At 46.5% G+C, this 19645-nt stretch overlaps 1 protein-coding gene across 1 annotated transcript; it reads left to right on the forward strand.

Annotated features, from left to right (window-relative positions):
- The first annotated feature begins 3032 nt into the window (after positions 1–3032).
- ACAT1 (acetyl-CoA acetyltransferase 1) lies at positions 3033–19627 on the forward strand. Its single transcript, XM_084265864.1, has 12 exons — positions 3033–3096; positions 5268–5315; positions 8094–8211; positions 9155–9250; positions 10823–10923; positions 13748–13891; positions 15311–15461; positions 15984–16079; positions 16719–16832; positions 17157–17221; positions 17757–17914; positions 19227–19627. The coding sequence occupies exons 1-12, from the start codon at positions 3046–3048 to the stop codon at positions 19345–19347; spliced, it is 1263 nt and encodes a 420-aa protein (XP_084121990.1). The 5' UTR covers positions 3033–3045; the 3' UTR covers positions 19348–19627.
- The last annotated feature ends 18 nt before the right edge of the window (positions 19628–19645 follow it).

Raw genomic sequence — 19645 nt, forward strand, 5'->3', positions numbered from 1 at the left:
CTGAATGCTTTTCTGGTTTCAAGCCCATAGTGTGATGTTAGATGGCAAATCCTGAGCTGTACTTACCTAATGCAGTGACTGATTGTTAGTAGCCAAGGCATTAAGGAAAGTACCACACCTCCAGCTTTTATTTAACAGACATTGGAACTTAGCTCAAGCTGAGGTAAATAAGAAGGATTTATTGCCCCAAGCAGGGATTCTGGGTGTCAGTAAGCTTCTGAAGGAACTGAGGTGTGAAACAACTGCTGGCTGAGGTTTGTCACCTCTCACTGCTGCCAGTGTTGGTGCCAGGGGACGGGCAGGTTGCCACACCAAATGGTATGAAGGAAACCAAATGGCCATGGAGCTGAGGAAGCTATAGCTTCACCTGGGAGAGGAGCATTCCAATGGAATGTGACTCTGCTTTACAAAAGGAGTAAGGCAGAACTATCTTCCCAGAGTCCTGTAACATCATCTCTAGGGCTACTTGATAAGATCAGCAGAAGATTGGTTTAGAACACTAAAAGAAGACTTGCTCCAGGCAAAGCTGGGGCAGCAGGTCACAGGTATCAGCAGGCTCAAAGAGACAAATTCATGGGTAAGAGAGAATAAAGGCAAGGGGACCACCCAGCAGAGCACCCTTGTTGGTATTCGCCATCTTCTGGAGGTGTTCAAGTAGTTCCTGGCCACTGCCTTAGGAGGGATGCAAGATACCTAAGCAACCCTGGAAGGGTTTCTTACCTCCTCTTCCAGCTTCCTCCTTGCTGCGGTGTGAGTGGCTGTGTGGCTGGGGCTAGGAGGTGGCTGGTGAAGTCATCATGCTGTTGGCATGGGGTCAGGACAGGGAGGTGTGGGGAAAGTGCAGCCCAGGCTGCCAGGAGAGGGGCTGTGCCAGTGTGTGCCCATGTGCACATGAGGGAGCATTGGCTTCAATAGATTTTTGGTTTGACCTGTTAAAGGTGTTCTCGCTCTATTTTTTGATACTGTGTTAAAGGATTTGTGTCCTGAAATACACTTAGTAACTACAGGGAGGAGATGTTTCTTTTTTCTTCACTCAGCTTCTCTAGGCACTGGACTTCTTCCCTACTGGCACTGGCAATTACACGGCCTGCATGCTGTCTAGCCTCAAAGTAAAGCAGCATGTTCTTGGGTGAATATCCTTTTGTTCAGTAGGAGTGAGCACCGGGATTGTTTTCTTCTCAGAGGATCCTACAAGAGCTCTAAAGTGTTGGGGGATCTCTCCACGGATGGGATCTCCACCACAGTGGCCTGTGCCCTGACAGGGAGATGTGCCTGATGCTGCACTGCTGACAGTTCCCAGAGTCCGAAGGGAGGTAAGATTGTCCACACTGCCCTCTTTTTCCTTCTCAGGCGAGCTCAAATAAAGGACCTATTAATCAATATGTCTGGGGTGATACGAGCAGTTGTTCTGGTGCGTTAACAGGCTCTATCCCAGAAAAAGGGTCTTGTACTACAGGAGTAAAGCTTGAGTTAAATCAGAGCTTTTTTTGTTGTTGTTCTTTATGCTTTTGGCGTTACGCATTTCAAAAAATCCTCATCCAACCAAGGTGGGTGTCTTTTCAGGGTAAAATATTCAGCTATTCCTGAGTCAATATTTGACAGTTCCTGTGTTATCTCTGGTTTGTACTTGAAAACTTTGATTTAGAGCCAAAGGTCTAGGCTAGGTTGGTCAAACTCTCTAAACATCAGCTACTAACAGTCAAGGAAGCAGCAGAGTAGAAATGCTTCCCTCATCTCTGTCAGTCCCAATCAGCCTCTGACTGTGTGTCTGGAGAATCTTAGACTGATACAGAGAGCAAGAAGTATTTTGAGAGCAGACAGAGAGAAAAGTGAAATCCTCTCTCAAAGGGAAAAGAATGAGATGTAGAACAGAAACTAACCTGAGGCAGTTTTGATGAATGTTAGTTTTACAATGAGAAGATAAAATAATTAAAAAATGAATCAGGTAAGCAAGTGGATAGAAACAAGTTGTTGAGAGACTTTTGCTTTCCAGATGGTGTATCCAAAGGGTGCTTCTTTGTGTTTGTTATAGGCTGTGGTCCGAAGGGGAAGGAAGGAAAGGTGCAAGTCAAGGGCTACTTTACCTGGCTGGCAGCCATCAGCCCCAGGGAATGCAGCAGTCAGCTGCGGGTTACTGTGACACATGGTGTGCTCATTCCTTCAGGAATGGAATAAGTGGCTGAGGAGTCGGTGAGCAGGACTGATCAGAAACAAAGCCAGGACCGCTTATCCTAGCCAGGGTGCAGCAGTGCCGTTCACAGGGAATGCCACCGTGTCCTTTGAGTCTGTCCTTCCAGACACAAAGCCGAGGCCCAGGAAAGACGGGGCTTCTCCTGGCCTGGTGCTGTGCGTGTTGGAGAGAGGCGCTGTTAGGCAGCCGCCGAGATTTGATACCGGCTTTCAGCTACAACTCTAGGCGCAGAGCGGGCGAGCGGGCGGTGGGGGGAAGCTGGGGAACGGGTCCGGACCTCCGAAGGCGGTGCACGGAGGATGGGGCTAGGCCAAGGACGGGCGGGGCCCAGCCCCGGCCTTGCTCTCGCTGCCTGGGTGAGGAAAGGACAGCCCTGGTACCCGGTTCAGGGGCCCCAGGGAGTTTCGGCTCCGTCTCCGCACCGTTCGTGGCTCGGTTCGGAAAGCAGGCTTCCTGCCCGCGCTGCCCCCCCGCCTCAGCCCCCTCCCCTCTCCTCAGGGCGGGCTGCGCCGCCACCGCCCCGCTCGGGCCCCAAGCCCGTCACTGCAGAACGGGGTCCCAGGGAGGGCGGAGGCTCCGCGGCAGCGGCGTGAGCCGCTGGGCAGGGGTCGGACACCCGTCCTGCGGCGCAGGGTCCCCACTCCGCCTCACGGCCTGCGGGGCCGCGCAGCGCCCGCTCCCGGCTCAGCCCCGCGGTGTCACTGCGGCCCGCCTTCCCGCTCAGCCAATAGCAGGGACGGATTTGGCACCGCCCTCGGCTCTGGGGCTAATGGCAGCTGAAAGGGGGCGGGAATCGCCGTCTATAGGCCGGACTGGGGGCGGCGGTCAAGGTGACGGAGGTGGCTGGCGTGAGCATGGCGGCCGCGATGCTGGGGTGGCGGCGCCCGGCCGCGGAGCTGCTGCGGGTGAGGCGGGCGGCGCGCAGGGCAGGTCCCGGCCCTTCCCCTCTCCTCCTCGGTGCGGCCCCGGTCCCGCCGCGGGACCCGGAAAGACTTGGCCAAGGTCACATCCGCGTCTGCGGCGGGGAAGGCGGCGCCGCCACCCTCGCCTCACACCTGCAGCGCGGCGGGAGGGAGCCCCCGGCCCGGGGCGGAGGGAGCTGAGGGGAGGGAGCGCGTCCCGGGCTGGCTCCTGCGGCGGTGCCCTCGGCTGAGGGAGCGGGGCCGGTGTCCGCCGCGGCCTGCAGGGTGGGTTGGAGGGTGGCGGCCCCACGCTGGGCACCGCGCTAAGCCCGGCGGGACCTTTAGCCGCGATTTTTCCGCTGCCTCGTAACCGCCTGTCAGCGCCGGGAGCGCAGAGGGCTGGCTGGGGCCCTAGCCCGCCCCTTCCTTCGCGGTTCTCCGGCCCACAAAGCCCCTGTATCGGTCCGTTACCCGCTGCAGCCGTGAGGATGCATAGCGGCGGTCAGAGGCTTTCCTTAGCCGGGCCTGGGACTGCCGCCCTGCAGCAGGTCCCGCGGAGAGCGGCGCGGAGGCCAGGCGCCGAGCGCTCCCGCCCAAGCGGCCTCTGAGGCGCTGCTGCATCGCGCCTGGGGCGGCTGGGCGCGCTGGGGGCCGTGCCGCCGATGCAGGGTGGCTGGCAGAGGAGAGGGCAGTTCCGCGGCCACGTCGCGCCGTGCGAAGCTGTTTTACAAGCTGCGGAAGCGGTTTGGTTTGCGGGATTTCTCTAAGAAGCCGGCAGCTGACCCGGGCGCTGCCAGTAGGCACCAGCTGCACCTACAAGTCCGGGCTGTCCGCTTTACTCCTGAGGCAAACTTCAGGAGCTGTCCGCTTAGGGCGTGTTACCCTGCTAAGGGTTTTTCGGCGCTAACCTGCATTGCTAACGCCAAGCAGGGACATAATTCGCTGTCAGGTATATATTTAATTTAAAACTTTCTGCGGGATATTGGAACCTGAGGTTCAGATTACATGTTAGGAAAAAAAATTTCACTGAAAGAGATGTCAGGGCCTGGAACAGGCTGCTCAGGGAGGGGGTTGAGTCACCTTCCCTGGGTGTGTTTAAATAAAGGTAAATGAGGTACTTAGGGATATGGTTTAGCATAGGATGGGAATGGTTAGACTCAATTATCTTAAAGGTCTTTTCCAACATTGTGATTCTGTGAGTCTGGACAAAAAAACCCAAAACCCAACAAACAACCACTCCTCAAAAAAAACCCAAACCAAAAAACCACCAAAAAAAATTCCCCAAACCAAAAAAATCCAAACAGAACTAATTGAAAAACAATGAGAAAAAAAATCCAAAACCTTTCTTCTCTTAGTTGAAGTTTGTCAACAGGGAGAGAAAACCAAACTATGCTTTCATACCATGGACATGATGCCAGAAGGCATTCTTTGATTTTCAAAATTGATGGTGGTTTTGGGGTGTCTTTAAGTAGGTATTTTTAATTATTCATTATTTGGTTGCCATTTTGTAGTGGCCAGAAGTTTCTAGTGTGCTGAACTGATATTTAAGGAGAAAGTGGCTTAAACCACTAATTGAAAGATCATTCTGTTAATATAGGAAACAATTACCTACAGATGTATTTTTGTGTCTTTATACTGCTTAGTCAGATGAAGCCAATAGCTGGTGGATTAGCCTGCCCAGGTGATACCTTTCTCTTGGTTTTGTTTTATTATCATCTTTTGTTGTAGCATTAATTATCCTTATTTTTGTTCATGAAGTGAAGCTGTAGACAAAAACTGCCTCTGTTTAAAAAGCAGTGAACTTAATGATAGGAATGGATGAACCAAAGACTGGAGAAGCAGAAAAGAGGGGCTAGTAAGCTTTTTCAAGACAGCACCGTGCACTCCCTGGTTTAGACATATGTTATATGTGTATGTAAGACATGGTGACAGTGATTTGGGTTTTGTTTTTTACAGATCTTCTGGTTATTTTCCAGAAAATATTTTCTCACAGACGTTATGGTGAGACTCTGTACTAGACCACACTTGTTTTAAAGGCCTTGTTACGATTTTTAATTTAAGGTTTTTCTGGTCTTTCTGTGTCTTTCTGATGTCTTCTATGAAAGTGGTACTTACTGAAAGAATGTGGCACTGGCTTTTGTGATAAGAAATTCTGAGAACTTTCTTATTTTCAGGCTTTGAAATACGCAAGCCGTGGCTATGCATCACAGCGTACTTTAAACGTAAGTACAAAGCACCATCTGATTGCAATAAAACACTGCTTTAATTGTGTTTTGTAATCATTGAGGGTTTTGCACAAATTACCACAAAAAAAAATCTGCATTGAAGACAATGTGACTTGTGCCCAAGTCACACTGCTGCAAAATCTGGAGTAGAAGTCAGATTTTCTTCCTTTCTTTGCTTTACTAGTTGTTAGAAGTGCCTCAGCTAACAAGCTTAATGCAACCATCTACCCGTTACTGGGAGATGCAGCTGCTGCCAACTAATCCCTTCCCTAATCCCCATTTGTATCTTATCCTGCAACTTGCTGTTACCATGTAAAAGATGAGGATGAGTACATTACTATCACTGCAGCCATCATGAAGGAGAAGTTACAGAAACAGACAGACCAAGTATAATTTGTCTATTATTTGCCTATTTTTTTCTTAGTGCTTCCTTTCTCTGCTTGTCTAAATAAAGATGTCATGGTGAGACCCTGTAAAGCTTTGTGTCTGTCTTCCACTGAAACCAGCACAATTGGAGGTATTCTTTGTTGCTTCTCAGTGGCTGGCTGGGGATGGCCAGGGGCCTGCAAGATGCATCTTCTTGGTGCCAGGTCCTCATGCTACTCTCCCAGGGTTAGCAGGCAATTGATGTAGCACTAAAGCTCAGAGGTAAAATAAGAGTAAATCTGTTTTGAGGTGCTACTAGGTATAAAGCTGAATATCTTATTCTGTAAGCAGCAACTGCTGCTGATATGTTATGCTGGGACCTGGCTTTTGAATATCTCCAAGGGTGGAGACTCCACAGCCTCTCTTGGCCATGTGTTCCATCATTCAGTCCTACAGTTAATAAGTATTTCCTGATGTTCAGAGGGAACATTCTGTATGTCAGTCTGTGCCAGTGGGCACCACTGAAGAAAGCCTGCCTCTGTCCTCTTTACACTCTCCCTTCAGGTATTTATATACACGGATGAGGTGGCCCTGAGCCTTCTCTTCTCCAGGCTGAATCATCCCAGCACTCTCAGTCCTTCCCCCTGTGTCATATGTTCTGGTCCCTTAATCATCTTTGTGGCCCTTCATTGGACTCTCCAGCATGTCCATGTCTCTCTTGTATGGGAGCACAGAACTGGACACAGCACCCCAGTTGAGTAGAGCAACCAATGTTGAGTAGAGGGGAAGGATCACCTCCCTTGACCTGCTGGCCATACTTTGTCTGATGCAGCCCAATACCATCAGCCTTCCTTGCTCATTTATGGCTCATGTTCAACCTTGTGTCCAACAGGTTCCTCAGGTCCTTTTCTTCTGGTTTCCTGGGTGGCCACCAGCATGTCCTGGTGCCTGTGGTTGTTCCTTTTGCAGGACTTTGCACTGTTCCTTGAAGAACTTCATGAAGTTCCTGTCAACCCATTTCTCCAGCCTGTCAAGGTCCCTCTGGATGGCGGCACAACCCTCTGGTGCATCAGTCACTTCTCCCAGCTTTGTGTCATTAGCAGATTTCCCAAGGGAACACTGCCCCATCATCCAGATCATTAATGAAGATCTTAAACAAGGCTGGACCCAATATTGATCCCTGGGGTACACTGCTAGATACCGGCTTCTGACCAGACTTTGTGTGACTGATCACCACCCCCTGGGCCTAGCCAGTCAGCTTTCAGTCCACCTCACTGTTTATCCAGCCCATACAGTCAGCTTCTGCATGAGGATCTTACAGGGAATGGTGTTGAAAGCCTTACTGTAGTCTCACCAGACAATGTCTGCTGCTCTCCCTTCATCTACCAAGCTAGTAATTTCACCGTAGAAAGTTACCAGGTTGGTTGAGCATGGATTCCCTTTGGTAAATCCAGGCTGATGACTCCTGGTGATAATTCATGGTGTTCATGTTCCTGGAAGTGGTTTCCAGTATTAGCTGTTTCGTCACATTTCCAGGGGTTGAGGTGAGGCTGATTGGTCTGTAGCTCCCTGGGTGCTCCTCCTTGAAGACAGGGGTGATGCTTGCTCAGGCACCTCTCACAATTTCTGTGTCCATTCCAAGACTGAGAGTGACTTGACAAAGACATCAGCCAGCTCCCACAGCACTGAGCAAGGCCTGTATCTTTATGTAGGTCCAGGTTGTTGAAGCATTTCCCTGACCTGATCTTCTTCCCCCAAGGGTACATCTTCCTTGCTCCAGGCTTTTCCCAGTCACCTTCCTAGGTGCTTGTGGAAGCCCTTCTTGTTGCCTTTGACAGATCCAATTCCAGCTGGGTTTTGGTTTTTGCAACTTTATCCTTGCATGCTTGGTCAGTGTCTGCCAGGTTCCCTGTCCCCACTGCCTCCTTTTGCATACTTCTGTTTTGGTTTGGTTATCCATGTAGACCTCTTGGTGCCTTTACCTAACTTTGTGCTTGTTACAATTGACTGCTCCTGAGTTTGGGACAAGGGAGTAATCCACAAATGTTAACCAGCTTGCTTTGGGCCTTTGCTTCATCTACCCCAAGGCTGAGCTCTATGCGCTCCCGCTGTTCTGTCACAGACGGAACCCCTGCCGCCCCCTTGGCCTGTCCTTTCTAAAGAGCTTGTATCCCTGCATGGCAGCCCTCCAGCCATGCATTCCACCAGGGCTCATCACCCCAAAACTGTAGTCCTGCAGCTGCACAGGGACCTCCCATGCTGCATAAAGCTTGCGCTCTGAAACACTTGCAGGATAAAAGGGAAGCCGTGACATCAAGGAAAGAGTGAATGTAGATACACTGTTAGAGTACAGCTAAATGTGCATATGTGAGAGAGACTGTGACTGTTTCTCCATGCTTCTCCTCTTAGGAGGTGGTGATAGCAAGTGCCGTAAGGACACCGATAGGATCTTTCCAAGGATCTCTTTCCTCATTGCCAGCCACTAAACTTGGTTCCATTGCAATTAAGGGAGCAGTTGACAGAGCAGGTATGTGTAAATAGTTTTTCTGTGAGAACATCCCAAGTGTCTCAGAACAGTATCAGTTGGTGGCTGTTAAATGGCCTGGTGATCGTAAGAACCCCAGTTTTTTAGCTCCTGTGGCATGCTTAAATCTTTATCCATAGATAACTGTTGGGCTTCTAGGAGCAGAATATTCCTTAGGGGTATCTGTGCTAATCCAAACCTGATTGGACATGCTCATTGCTTTTCTGGGGTGGGGTTTTATGACACATCTCAGCTGATGTGAAGGCTACTTGTTGCTGAAAAATCAGTGGCCCTTCCTTTCCCTTCCCATTGTGTACATGGGCAGGTAAGCTTATAGGACACTCTTGTGAGTCAATTGGTGATTCAAATTAAAAAAAAAAAAAATCTCTTTTTTGGTGAGACGAGGGTTAATTTTCTACAAAGAAACCAGAGCTTGAGCACCAGGGCTGCTGCATCTCTTATGCAGCAGGAGAGCAGGCCTCTTCTGTCTGGTGGCACCTAGCTGAGGTCTTGGCTCTCCCCCATTAAACACACAAAGAACCCCAGTTCTTCAAACATAATTGCAGCAGGTAGAAAGTTGTGTGCATTCAGCCATCCATGGAAACTGAGTTGCTCTGGTGACTAGTAAGACTTGGAAATATTCACTTCAGTTAGCGAGCTGTAGCTTGTTCTGCAGGGTAAGTGGATTCTGTTCTGTGGGTCGCCAGGTCACCGTGTTCCATGAACGCGAGGGCAGCGATCTGGGACGCACCCGAGAGGGGCCTGCGAACGGCTCACACACAGCTCAGACAGGGCACACGGCTCAGACAGGGCACAGACAGGGCACACGGCTCAGACAGGGCACATTTCACCAGCCTTTGTTAGAACACTTCAGTGGGAAGGTTTGTAAAAGGGGGTTACACCTTCCCTGCAAAGAGTCCTGAATCTACATAACTTCGTTTTACAGGTATCCCCGCAGAAGAGGTGAAAGAAGCGTACATGGGTAATGTCTTGCAGGCTGGACAAGGACAAGCTCCGGCAAGGCAAGCAGTCCTGGGTGCAGGTATTAATTCTTTGATCCTGGGGTTAAAGGTTTTCTGTCTTTCTGTAGACAGTGGAGATGATGGAGCTGTGAGTTGAAGCTGAGTGGTTCTCAGCCTTTTGCCAAGACAGTCTGTGAATGCTTTTTTAACCCATGGTGGGTGAAGGGTGTGTGGTGTACTCATGTAAGTGGGCCTGACTGGGTGTCCTTGGGAATCAGTTCTTGTATGCACACTGGATGTGACTGCCTGCGGTGAGAAGATGATATTGGAGACCAGGCTGGTTCTTCCCAAGCATTTTACGCTTGTGATGGATGCTGCTCTTGGACTCTTTCATGAAAAAAGGGAGGATGTAGAGAGGTGGGCGATGGTCTCTTCAGCCAGGTGACAGGAGGTAGGACAAGGGGAAATGGCATGAAGCTGTGCCAGGGCAGGGTTAGATTGGACATTAGAAAAAAATTTTTTACTGAAAGAGTTGTCAGGCTGCCCAGGGATGTGGTTGAGTCACCTCCCCTGGATGTGTTCAGAAAAAGGGTAGATGAGGTACTTAGGGATATGGTTTAGCTTAGGATGAGATTGGTTGGACTTGATGATCTTCAAAGGTCTTTTCCAACCCTGTGTGTGATTCTGTGAAATAGACTTTTTTTTCTTCAGTGTATTGTTACTCTTAAGCCTGACTGGATAAGGGGTCAGTGAGTCTCGAACTGCAGATCAGAGTATGTCGTTATGCTCATCTTCCCATGGAGTCTGGAGGGAAGATGAATCACTGGCAAGATTCACTCTGTAATGTTGCCTGCAGCATGGATGTTATTAGGCTGCAGGAATTATTCTCCCTTTCACTGTGGGATGGGATTCTGTATCTTAGCATGGCTCCAGGAAAGTCTGGCTCAGGCTGGATACCTTCTGTGCTGTCCCTGAACCTTTTTGAAAGAGAAGCAACTGCTTCTATGTGAGGCAGAGGGATGAACGTGGCTCCTTTCCCCAGGCTAGTTTCCCCATCTGCAGGTACAGAGGTGATGTGCTGGTAGCAGAGCTGTAACGCTCGAGAGCAAACCTAGGGCAGAGGCAGTGACACGATGGCTGCGAGCCGAGCTGCACAAAGCGTAGCCCAAAGCTATAGTAACAGGCACTTGGTAACAGTAGTAACGGTGTCAATGATACTGACACCTGCCACTTTTGGTCTTGTTCAGTATTGTGTATTTGGAGGCCCTGTAATTCTGGGGTCTGCCTTGTTGCCAGCTGTTAAGTCCTACAGCTTCTTTATGCCTTTTCAGTCTCGAATCCTTAGAGGCAGGTGTTGTGGTGGCAGGAGGAGGAATACTTCCGGAGTCATTTTCCTGGTCTTCTGTCTGATTCTTCACTTGCTTGCCCCTTTATCATGAGTCTGTTGTTGGAAGGGGACAAACAACCAGAGTCTCTGAGAAGGATAGTAACTGAGGGTGAGGGTAGATAAATTGCCCTTGCACCAAATTGTGCAAGCTGGACTCCCTGGGCTTAGATAAAAACTGATCTCCTATGGAATATTGCTGAGACGCAGCAAAATGTTAGTCAGCTTTTTCAATAATACACTTCTTTGTACAACTTCTGTGACTCAGGTCTCCCGATCTGCACTCCTACTACAACTGTCAATAAAGTCTGTGCTTCAGGAATGAAATCCATCATGATGGCGGCACAAAGCCTGATGTGTGGGAGTCAGGTATGTGAACTCTGGTGCTGTTTTACCAAAAAAACACACAACTAATGGGGTAAATCCTGTCCTAATAGTGATTCTGCTCCTTGATTTGGGACTGTGTTTTGACTTGGGATAAGAAAGGTAATGAGTGAGGTTTTGTTTTGCTTATGCAACCTTAGTTTTTTAGTCACTTCAGCATGTTTTAGTTAAAACCAGAAAAAAAGGTAAGAATTATGGCTAGGAAACCATCGGGTTATTTTTAGAGCTGAGCAAATAAGGTGGATTTGTGTGTGTCTGTGTTTACATTGTCTCCCTACTGTTCTTCTCCCATCCTGCCTCCAGCTTCACCCCCAAAAAATAATTCAGGGAATTTTCAAGCTTTCTGGTTTGAAAAATTGATGACATTTTTATAGACTTAGCTTTTGATGGAACACATTTAATCTTGACTTTAAGATGCTTTAACACTTGAATGAATGATATGTACATATTACAGCAATGTTGTTTCCAAGTACATTAAAGATCGTTCAGGCTTTTTTTTTAGTGTTTTAGAAAAAACAATCTATTGTTGCTGTGTAAGTGTTTTCATGGAAGAGTTGAGTCCCTCTGCGGTTGTGTACAAGTCCCTGTTTAATGGCCCCAGTTCTAGGAGTGGTTGAGACACCAGTATGGCAACAGGTGACCTTTTTAGGGCAAAATCAAGAGAAGTGACACCAGGCCCCTCCCTGTGACTTCCCTTTGTCACAGCCCGGGCTCACAGAAGTCATTTGGGACTCATTCCTTAGAGAAGGCACCATCTTCAGCCAGCTGTTAAATGCTGTGCAGCAAACAATGTGGGAGAAGTGTGAATGTGAGGAAGGACATTTCGATTTTGGTTTTAATTCCATACTCAAAAGCATTTTGGCATTTCACTTCTCTGAAGTGAAAATGTCTGTTCAATATGTATTTTTGGTTTACAAAGTAAGTGGCTTGTGAGAAATGTACTTAATTCTTGTTTGTTGAGATGAAAAGTAAAATATTCAAGTGTTGCTGTCCCTTCTGTGAAATAACAGCGTAGCTGAGTTAAGCAACCACTTACTGCTTTGACCTTGCTCCGCAGAGAGCAGCACTTCATCCTTCAGTGCCTGCTGAAGTCAGTGGAAGTCTTGTCACTGGACTTTGAACCAAGCTCAGCATGTCTGTGCAAACAGCTACATGTGGATTTAGTAATTCGTGTCCAGGGACTTCAGGAGCGTGGTTGTCACTTGGATGGCCTGACAGACACAGGCCGTGGGATCTGAAGAGGAATTTGCAGCCGTGCTGCCGGTCTGGATTTGGCCAGTTGTTAGTCTCTTAGAGCTGTATGTTACTGAGGGTTTTGGTGTGGGACACAGGGGGAATTGGCCAGCCCCTTTTCAGTGGTCTGTGGAGACAGGACAAGGGGCAATGGCTGCAAGTTGGAGCACAGGAAGTTCCACACCAACATGCGGAAGAACTTTCTCACAGTGAGGGTGACAGAGCCCTGGGACAGGCTGCCCAGGGAGGTGGTGGAGTCTCCATCTCTGGAGATATTCAAGACCTGTCTGGACGCCTATCTGTGCAACCTGTCCTAGGGAACCTGCTCTGGCAGGGGGGTTGGACCTGATGATCTCCTGAGGTCCCTTCCAACCCCTGTGATTCTGTGACTTTGGTATTTGTTTGGTTTTCCTGGCTGCAGACTGTGAGGTATCTGTGGTAGGAAAGTCAGTGATAGATCCTAGTGGCTGGAGTCAGTGTACATCATCATTTAAACTATTGTATTTCTATTACCTCTGTCTCCAAGTCTTTCACTTTATGGAATTGAAATGCCAGGAAGTCTCGTTCTCTGATCTACTGCTTCCATATCTCAGCAATCTTTCTCATTTATCTGCCTTGCCAGATTGTCTCCAGCCTTCTTTCTTTTTACTTCACATCACTGTTCCTGGATCTAATTTATAATCTATTCTGAACCAAACCATTATTTATCTGAGTCTTAAAGAATCCAAAAAAAGCTTTCATCTTTTCCTTACTGCTGTTTGGATGTAAAATCTTTCTGAATTTATATTAACTGCACTGTTGGACTCTCAAAGACTCACACTGGTGTGTGTGTATTTTTCTTACATTTATGCATATTTCATATCTGTCATTAAAGTCAACAGTGCCTGTTCTTCCCATCCTGAGATCCTGGGGATTTGGGGGTAGAGCCTGATGAACAGTAGGTACACATATGGTCTTTACAGCTTTGCTATTTGTAGGTTTTCTGTTTGTTTGCTTTGTCTCAGCTTGAAAAGTATATTAATTTACAAATGCCCACAATGAACCAGCTTACTTCAAATTCAGTAATCATCATTTTTTTAATTTTTCCTGTGCATTTCAGAAGATAACACCGTTATTTTAAGTCCTCTCTCTCCATAGTAAGATGAAACAATATTATGTAAAACTGGAGACTCATAAATCTCTTAGTGGACACTCAGATTCAGACTGTTGCTTGTTCCATGGGGATATGGAGCTGCAAATGAAGAACAAAAATGAGCAACTCACAGAAAAAGAAATTTTGAACTAAAATTTGTAATTTGATCTTAGAAGCTTTTGAAGTAAAAGCAGAAGAAACTGATGTGGCTCCTGCACCTTTCTCAAACTGCACACAAAGCAAAAGTTGAGCTGCTCTGTCAGGGTCTTCAGCTGTTGTTCCTGCTGTTTGCTTTTCAAATGCCTGAAGATTTATTTTTTTCCTCTTATACCCCTCAGAAATACAGAGTGTCCATGCTTGAGCTTTTGCCAAAATCTGTTCCCCCAAGAAGCCACGGAGAACACGCTGTGTTATTAACAATCCTAACTTGTGTCCTTTGAGCAGGATGTAATGGTTGCTGGTGGAATGGAGAGCATGTCTAACGTTCCCTACACAATGAGCAGAGGATCAACACCTTACGGAGGAGTAAAGCTGGAAGACCTGATAGTAAAAGATGGGCTGACGGATGCTTACAACCATATCCATATGGTAAATATTCCTGTGCAGCAGTAAAGCTCCAACCATAGACCTGATGCAGCCTTGAAGAGCTTGCTCATAGAGAAACTGCTTCATCTGGCAGACATAGAAACGAGGAGTGACAGTAACAGAGGAGGAAAAAGCCTTCCATTGCCAGGCTTCCCACAGTAACTGTAATGGAGGGGGTAGACAGAAGACCAAAACAGAATAGCAAATTGTGTGTTAATATTTATCTGTCTTTGAAGTCAGAACAGCCCAGAGCGGGGATTTAAAATGATGGGTTGCTGTGTTTGTGTCTGTGGGAGCAGCCGAGTTATCTTTGAGGGCACCTCTGTACGGGTCAGCAGGCTCCCATGTTTATTTTCCCTCCCCCAGCGTACACACCTTGTGTCTTCTGCTGGAAGGTTTCAGTCAGCATATATGCTTACTCATCATGTTAACCCAGATTGGACAAACAACTGCAACTTGGGATGGGTTTGGAAAACAACTGATAGGAAGATAGTGAAGAACAAACCTCAGGGTTTGAAAAGAGAGTGACTGCTTTTGGTTTACAGATATGTCTGAGCTTTGCCTATGGTAACTCATAACTGTAGAGCATTGCTGATGGATCCGCTGGTGTTCTGGCTGCTGTACAGGAAAGCGTGTCATGGAGAATATTCTGCTGTGATCCATGTATCTGATGCAGAGTTCACTGCTGCTGTGTGTCATTTATTCTTTTTGCAGTATAGAGCACTCTGCTTAGGCTGTTGGTGGAAATCCACATTGCAGCTAAAGTAGATTTTGATGAGAGGTGGAAGAGAACCTGGCTTAAGAACAAATCTTTCAGGTTTTTTTCAGGAGGGTTTTTTTCCTTCCAATTTTGTCACTAGGTATTTAAGCTGTGTTGGTAATGAATTATGATCTTATAATTATGACTCTGACCTATAAAGTGTTTGTTTCATTCTACTTATTACTAGGCAAAAGGTGTACATGCTTTTATTTGTACAGCTTTTAGAGCATTGGATGCCAGAGGCTAAGTAAGCCCTGCGTGTCGACCAGTTCTTGTAACCTTTGGAATATGCAAGCTAATGAAAACAGGAGTAAGATGATGTGAACATGCTGTTCTGTGGCTGAACAAGGATCTTCACTCTCTGAAGACTTCAGCCCTATGCACTTTAAAAATTACATTGCATAAAGGTTTTTAGCTTCAAAAAAAGCCTTGTAAGGAAAATTCCTCCATGGCTTTAATAGTATGGATCCAGAAAACATTTGCAAAATCTGAAGTTCCAATTCCAGACACAAGTGACTGTTTGATTATGAGACTGTAAATTAGAAATGAATACCTAATATGTCACATTTAATTCTGCAAATCTGCTGGTTGAGTTTTTTCAGTTACATGTCTACTTCACATCTCCAGAAACACCAAACCTAACGTGCCTGGTTTTCTTCAAGGGCAACTGTGCTGAGAATACAGCGAAGAAGTTTACTATTTCACGACAAGAACAGGACACTTACGCCATTGGCTCTTACACCAAGAGCAAAACAGCCTGGGATTCAGGAATACTGGCAAATGAAATAGTTCCTGTCACTATCTCAAAAAAAGGTATGGGAAGGTGTGATAAAGTGAGTTGGGTTTCTCACTGAGTCCGTGTTCAGTGCAAATTGTGATGTTTCAACATGCAGATCCCAGGAACGCTAATTTTTGGTCAGCTCAGAGTTTTGTGTTACGCAGGTGTCGTGGTGAAGAGTCTCACCTGTGGGCTGGTTGTGGCTTTAATTTTTCTTTACTGTTACATACCATGTCTTCTTCCTGCTTTATGTAAGTGGAAGAGTAGGTGTTGACTTCAGCTAGTGTGGCTTGAGGACATCTCTGTGTTAATATCCTTGTTAATTACCTGTAAGGTACCTTCTCTGTGTCTTTCGTTCAGCCACCAGGAAGTACAAATGGATTTGCTGCAATTAAGGAATATTTTTGTTTTGTTTTTTGTAAGCACATTTCTTGACATGCATGTACTTTTTTTTTAATGGAAGTTGTTTAAATAAGGCAGCATCTGATCCAAGTCCTGTGTTGGAATGTCTTAAGAACAGATTGCTCTCTCAAATACTAACCAAATCTGAATTTCAGGAAAGCCAGATACAGAAGTGAAGGAAGATGAAGAATACAAACGTGTTGATTTTAGTAAAGTTCCCAACCTGAAAGCTGTTTTCCAAAAAGAAAATGGTAAATATTGTTAAATGAACTCTTACTTTTCTACCAGGTGCCAGGATCCTGTGTTACAGAGAAGAGTGCTGTTCACAGGCGCTCCAGTGCCCAACTGTAGTCCATTAAATGTCTGCTTCACAACGGCATTAAGTGCCTTGGATTAGAAGATGCTCCAAGAACCTTAAACCAGTGAAAACTTCTGGTGTGGGCATTGGCTTTGAAAAGCCGAAACCAGATTGGTTTCAATTTAGCTACTGCCCTGTTCTCCAGCCTCTGGTTCCAGGGGGAGGGGAGCGCCTTTACGTAGCTGTTACTTCCCCAGATCTGCAGTTGATAAATCTTTCTGGCTATGGCAGTGTCTGCTCGTTCACACCCCTCTCTGAGCTGGAGCTCTGCCTGGGTGCCAGCAGTGCAGCTGACAGGGAAGGCACGAGCTAAACCGCCGCTTGGATAAAGATACAAATAGATGTTGTCATACTTGTTTAATCCAACTGATTTAAATAAAGCAACTCCTTTTTAGTTAGTGCAGCAGGTATCACTGTATTGTTCAGACCTTATGTTCGAGGGCCTGTAGTAAAAGAAGAGTAAGTCATTAACAGGATATACGTGAGCTGTCTCACGCTTTCCCGCAGTTAAACAACATTTTACCTTTTCTAGGAACAGTTACAGCTGCCAATGCCAGTACTCTGAATGACGGAGCAGCTGCTCTGGTGCTGATGACTGCGGAGGCAGCCAACAGACTGAAAGTCAAACCCTTGGCGCGGATAGTAGGTAAGCTGTTCCGTATCTTTGAGCACAGTCCTGACTGGGTATCTGGTGTTCACGGGACAGAAATGTGAGCCCTGAGGCATTATGGCTGTGTCTTAACAATGCAGGCCTTGAAATGGCAAGTGTTGCACCACTGTAAACAGAATTTTCTATACAGTATCACATTCAAGATCTTGAAATGTTACGATGTGGCTCAGTTAAGGCACCGAACCTCCGATACACCTATTTCATATTCAGAATTTTTCTGTCTTGGCTGGGTTTGCTGCTTGCATGGATGAAAACGATGTGTGGTGAAAGGTCTTGCAACGGCTTTTGTGATTTTTGCAGCTTTTGCCGATGCTGCCGTTGATCCTATTGACTTCCCGATTGCACCTGCGTATGCTGTTCCCAAGGTAAGAATAAAACTCTCCTGTGAGAACAACAAACTTCAGTGGCTCTTCCCTCTAATTAGGAGGGGTCGAGTCTAGAACACACTTTTCAGAGTAACAGAGTTCTCAGACTTATTTTGGAAGAGAATATTTTTTTTACACTGCTTTCATGAACTTTGGGCTTGTTCAGACTTTGGAAGCTTTGCAGCTGCTATGGCTAAAAGGCCAAATAAATATTGATGAGTCCAAAAAAGAACTGGAGACCAGCATACGGCACGAGGCAGTACTGTATCAGTTCAAATGTCCTTACTGCAGCGGCGGTCATGGTGTCGGTGAGATGAATATGTGTTCTTGGCAGAGGTGCTCCCCATTTCTTCTCAGAAAACTCAGGTTTGGGCTTTGGTACAATTTTACATTCCCCATCTGATGAAGAGGTTCCAAAATGTGACCTTGAATCAGACTGTGGGCAGCCTGAGTCACCCTCTTCATAACAGACCTATTTCTATAATTAGCTTCCTCATTTTTTCATAGCAGTAAATAGTTTTATTGTTACTTTTAGATTCTGAGTGAGACAGGCCTGAAGAAAGAAGATATTGCAATGTGGGAAATCAACGAAGCCTTCAGTGTTGTGGTGCTGGCCAATATTAAAATGCTGGGGATCGACCCACAAAAAGTAAACATGAACGGAGGCGCCGTCTCTCTGGGGCATCCCATCGGGTAGGTGGAACAGGTGCTGGCTCCTGGTGGGCACAGAGGTGCACCCCCTTCTGGCACGCTGCAAACACACATACTTTTGCTCTCAGTTTTAATGCACGAAGGGAGGCTAATAGAAACTTGCTGCCGAGGACATAGTAACTTACTTCAGGTGTTAAACTTCAGGGTGCCTTGAAAAGAGCACGACATGGTTTTTCTCTTCATAGTTATTGACTACTTGTGTAAAGAGCTTGCTGGTTACCATAGCTACGTGGGTATATGCAGTAGTAAAACCAAATCATTACTAACGTGAGAGAATAAACAGGAATAATTAACCAAGTAGTTAAGCTAATGAAGTCCACAGGTAAACTCAGGAAAAGAGCAAAGGATGTGGTACAGGGACTTTTACAGCAGCACAGTGAAGTTCCAGGTCTTGCCAAAACATTTCTGGCAGTGAACCCCGAAATCTCCGAGCACCTGATGTAGCAGTCAGAGATAGTTGGGGGACTGGGTGTTGGTGGGTCTTGTGCTTGAATTTCTGTCATCTGGTCAGAGGAGTGAGACCACCTGCCGTGTTCCTCAACACCTGGAACTGGCTCACAGCCTCAATATATCCTATTAATACTCCCTGGGGGTGATCCTGCTGCAGGCCTATGAGGAAAAACCCATTTTAAAGCTTCCAAGTAAATATAGATGGGAAGTAACCATGCTGCATATCCGAAACAAGTAGGACTACTTCATGCATCATAAAAAACCTCTAATCAAGGCATAATCCCACAGGACATTATGGCCTCTCCTGCAGTATCAGCTGCCTCTGATGATGCAATGATGTCCTTTGTTTTTATTTTTCTCCCCTTAAAAGATAATTTCAAGTCCTAGGACAGAATTTCACGGTCTGATTTTGCAGGAGATGGCTCAGAGTAGTGTACTGCAGAGCATCAAGTTAGTTGTAAGCGAATAAGAAACTTTGAAATGACTCATTACTATTGCTTTGGGTTTTGTGGTGGATTTGTTACCTGCTTTGAAAGCACTTTGCTCACATGTAGATACTTCATCATCGCCAGACTGGCCTAGAGGCCACTGCCTTTTCCAAAAGCAAGTCTAGATAAGCACTGAGGTTTGTTTGTGTATGAGTAAGAATCTTCTTGTCTAAGTACTGTAGCTAAAGAAAACATAACCTGAATCGCATCCTAAACATAGATGAAGGGGGTTGGTCTTTTTATTGGGGAGTTTTGCCCCCTCCAGTGAATCCCTGCTATAATCTGCCACCTGGCCTGCGTGGCACAAATGTGTATATATGTACAAATATGTACATATTTTTTTCCCTTCTATTTAGAATGTCTGGAGCAAGAATTGTGGTTCACATGGCCCACGCGTTGAAGCAAGGGCAGTACGGCCTCGCAGGGATCTGCAATGGAGGAGGAGGTGCTTCGGCAATACTGATCCAGAAGCTGTAGTCCTGAGCAGCCTGGGAACCAGAGCCTTAACCCCGGCGGAGCAGAGTGATGAGTGGTACCTGTTACATCTTATTTATCAATAAGTGGAGGAGTTCCTTAACTGCTCTCCTGAAATTTCTTAAACCATCACTGATTGTTGACACAGACAACTGGCTTTTATTACCTTCACTCAGTGTAAGTTTTTATACAAACAAATATAAAACCCAGGTTACGATAATGTCTTGCGACCTGACAATAAAAAATGTTTGTTACCTGTGGCTCCAGTGCCACCAAAGATGAATTCTCTGTGTAACAACTC

This window comes from Gallinula chloropus (assembly GCF_964237585.1).
Source record: "Gallinula chloropus genome assembly, chromosome: 1".
Classification (NCBI taxonomy): Eukaryota; Metazoa; Chordata; class Aves; order Gruiformes; family Rallidae; genus Gallinula; species Gallinula chloropus.

Bases quoted from the DNA above. Each gene is read 5' to 3' on its own strand.
- ACAT1 (XM_084265864.1), top strand. From the start codon at position 3,046: ATGGCGGCCGCGATGCTGGGGTGGCGGCGCCCGGCCGCGGAGCTGCTG. The intron at 8,212-9,154 runs GTATGTGTAAAT...TTCGTTTTACAG, and splicing joins GGGAGCAGTTGACAGAGCAG to GTATCCCCGCAGAAGAGGTG. The intron at 10,924-13,747 runs GTATGTGAACTC...TCCTTTGAGCAG, and splicing joins GCCTGATGTGTGGGAGTCAG to GATGTAATGGTTGCTGGTGG.